The following is a 3,519-nucleotide window of genomic DNA, read 5'->3' on the forward strand; positions in this document are numbered from 1 at the left end:
TCCACTGCTCTCTCTCAACAAACTAGTATCTAGGCCTGTTAGGCCTATTTGTTTGTAATTGCGATGCTTTTTTATGTAAAACCTACCAGCTAACTGCGAAATCAGAAAACAACAAAATTGCGTTATTGCATGCAACTGTTTATATACACAAAAATAAATTTCAGCAAATATGTGCAACCAATTGTTCCTCATTATTTAAACCAATAGGTCTCGAAATTTTTAAAAGGCTTTGAATACCGCTGTTTTCATGCAGTGACATATTAACAACAATTTTCTATTAAAACATCAATTTTCACTAAACGTTACACAAATCATTCATTTTGCATGGATTGACATGAATCAAATGAGTTCACTTGAATTACTGTTGTCGATATGTTCTGTTTAGGCATAAGCATAATGCAACCAGAGCTGGATTCAGACTGAAGTAGTTGGTGATGATAATGAAATATTGTCTCTTTTTTGCTTGTGGATTTAACAAGTAGCCTACTTATCTTACTTAAAAGTTTATCAAACTCTAAAGGCCGTGCTTACAGTATATCGTAATTCATAATTTACTTAAACTGTGTATTGGTTTGACAGCGATTTGTCAAACTTTGCCACACTTTGTCAAAACTGATTGTGACGTCATATGTTCATCACGACAAATGTTCATGCAGCCACCTCAAGCGTTCCAGTCATTCAGTCCAGGGAGGTAAGCCCATTCAGCTACCTCCCTCGACTGGCAGTCAGCAAAAAAATGGCTGCATTGAATTCACAATCATTAACTCTATAAAAATACAAACATTATTGCTTTTGAAGCGAAAATCAAAACTGTCGCGGCTTAAACGGCCGAATGACCCACACTTTGTTTGAAAGTAGATCTTTTAGTGAATCAAGGTTTCCACAACTTTGATGGAGAAAATATACCGTTGCATGATGGTAATGCAATGTTGCGTGATAGTAATCCAAAGTCGTTTGTTAATTAATGTTACAATGATAATATACATATCAATGACCTTGCGGTACGGCGTCGTTGATGATTTTAAAGCCGTTTGCGCTCCACCAAAAATGCTTTTTGGGCCACATGGATCACAAAGTCTAAAATTATAAAAACGCTAAAAGAAAATTTTAAACCTATTTTTTCCACAGGTTGGTGGAGATTAACAAATTTGTTCTTTAAATTGAATCAAATCCGCTGGATCTTCATTTCTGCTTTTTTCATCGAATAGCTGCCTCCCTTCCAATGACGCCAATTGATTCCTTTGAGATCACTCGTGCGCCCTCCATCGATGTATTCTCCATTCAAGTTTGAAGTTAAGCAAGAACGAAACCACCACGCACCACGACGATAATTCACAGCACAATTACTGCTCGTCAACGCGTCATTATCGTTGTCTTTTGTGGTGAATGGTTGATTATTGTGGTAAGCCAATGAATCACCTTCAATAACAAGAATAAAGATGACTTTGCTTACGCAAACAACTTGACTTATCAGTAAATATTCAGTTCATGCATAAAAGACTTCAACTGCTATAACCTATTTGAAAATATTTGAATTATTATTGAGAGAGATTAAATTTCGTTTTCAACATCATTTTTGTAAAGACTGATTGTGTATTGTATGCAATTTTAATAGTACCCGGTCTGTGACCAAAAGCGTTTTTTCCATAAGCATTCCATCGTAAATATGGACAAATGACTTTTAGCGATTAATTGGCACGGGCTAAGATAGCCAGTGACGTGCTTTCCGTGTACGAAAACACCTCGTATTGAGATAAGGTTAATAAAGTTTCAAATTTTAGAAACAGATTAAGCTTGAAAGTTGGATGGGTTGTTTTATATACTTTGCTTAATTATTCACGCAATTGTTTTGTGTTTACTTAATAATCGTGATAATAATCCACTGATTAGCTGAAATGACAGATGTTTAGGACAATAAGCTCCTTTCGAAAATGTTCATTTTCTACTTCTACATATCCAAGTGGTCGTTTGATAGTGTGTATGTTTGTATCATAGCCGATGCGGCTTGTGATGAACTCGATGCTCAGTTCGTAATTATTGTAGATACGTAAGCTACCACTTCATTTGATAGTAAGCGAAATAGATCTTAGTAAAAAAAATTGAAATCTAAAAACATTTTATAAGGTGGCACCAAGATCTAAATTTTACAAATGTATTTTATGAAAATAGCTAGGCTTACACCCTTTCTAACGTAGAAGAAAAATTTCCAAATAATTAATGAAAACATCTGCACACTCTATGTGATGTTGATGTCCGTCCTTCGTTTCCGAAGATGGAATGAATAATGTGATTTTATTCGATTGTTCAAAGACAAACGAATGATTGGCCAAATAACGGTCCTTGTGGTTATTTAGGTTTAATTTAGATACAATCCAACTTTTGTCAAATGAAAACTTGTTTCTGTTCCAAACGATTAGTTCAACCAGTCACTAACTCACCTGCTGTTCCACTATAACTTCCAATATTCAATCGATAGTTGGATGTGGCGTCTCCTATAGTCATGGTGCTGCAAAATATTTAACGTCGGATAAACCGTTAATATTTGAGGTATACAATGAAATACTGATTGTGAAATTGTGAAAAATTGTGAGGTATACTGATTGTGAAATTTTAGCAGTGGCAGGTCGTGGCTATTTTTATTGGATAAGCTGCAAAATCTTTTAATGAAACAGTTTTAAAACCTACTACTAAGGATTAGCATCATTGGTCACTGGCTTGCGCACTGTTATCATGATGGTATACAAGGCTACGCCGGGACAAAAGACATAGAATTAATCCTCAGCTCCTAACCCAAGTTTAACCAATTAATTTCAAGCTGCCGCATATTAAAAGGCAATTCATCAAATTCTTGTGTATAATTAAGTCGCAGAACCAATATTGCTGCTGAGCTTTTGTACTTCCTAGAAAAATGAAAATAAAAAAAATACTTGTTTTCATTTTGTGAAACCGCGCATTTAATTAAAATAAACAACATGGAACAAAAATTTCTTGCTTATAATGGCATTTATTTTAATATAAAACCCATATTTCGGTTCTTGCTTCAATTAAAGTGTTTAATTACTTTTTCATTAAAATCTTTTATGTCCGCTGAATTATCTTATTTTCAATAAATAAACTTAAAGTATATTTGATAAGCTTACATTTTATATTTTAATAATCTCTATTTATTGGCCATGGAAGCCGAACACTTCATTAAAAAGATATTTTGGTAGCCTGCTGTTTGACACAAACTTTTTCTCTCTTTCACAACAACTTGCTCTCGGCGCCAACCCTGCATCCTAAATCTAAACGTAAAATTTGCTAGAACGAGTAAAGGAAAAGATAACAATTTCTTGTTGTGAAGTCATGAAAGCTGAAACAAAGCATTTCTCAACAGTTCAAGACAAAAAAAAATCGTCTTGAAGCGATGTCGCCAAAAAATGTTAAAAAGATAATGCAAAACTATAAACAGAATGTTTAGGATTTTGATATTTTTTTTTTTGTTGACCTGAAAATTTAACCCCAATTACCAATAATTTA

The 3,519-nt window shown here is 33.9% G+C and overlaps 1 protein-coding gene across 1 annotated transcript; it reads right to left on the reverse strand.

Annotated features, from left to right (window-relative positions):
- Nucleotides 1–1,165: 1,165 nt before the first annotated feature.
- LOC145771153 (ficolin-2-like) lies at nt 1,166–2,502 on the reverse strand. The gene is made up of 2 exons (XM_082582890.1): nt 2,439–2,502; nt 1,166–1,419 (listed from the first exon to the last, which is right to left on the reverse strand). The coding sequence occupies exons 1-2, from the start codon at nt 2,500–2,502 to the stop codon at nt 1,166–1,168; spliced, it is 318 nt and encodes a 105-aa protein (XP_082439016.1).
- Between the last annotated feature and the right edge of the window lie 1,017 nt (nt 2,503–3,519).

Source organism: Aplidium turbinatum, chromosome 5 (assembly GCF_918807975.1).
Source record: "Aplidium turbinatum chromosome 5, kaAplTurb1.1, whole genome shotgun sequence".
NCBI classification, from domain to species: Eukaryota; Metazoa; Chordata; class Ascidiacea; order Aplousobranchia; family Polyclinidae; genus Aplidium; species Aplidium turbinatum.

What these genes read in the sequence shown, in the direction of transcription:
- LOC145771153 (XM_082582890.1), bottom strand. Translation starts at nt 2,502, where the DNA reads ATGACTATAGGAGACGCCACATCCAACTATCGATTGAATATTGGAAGT. An exon ending in AAGTTATAGTGGAACAGCAG is followed by an intron (nt 1,420 to 2,438) that starts GTGAGTTAGTGA and finishes TTGTTATTGAAG; the next exon opens with GTGATTCATTGGCTTACCAC.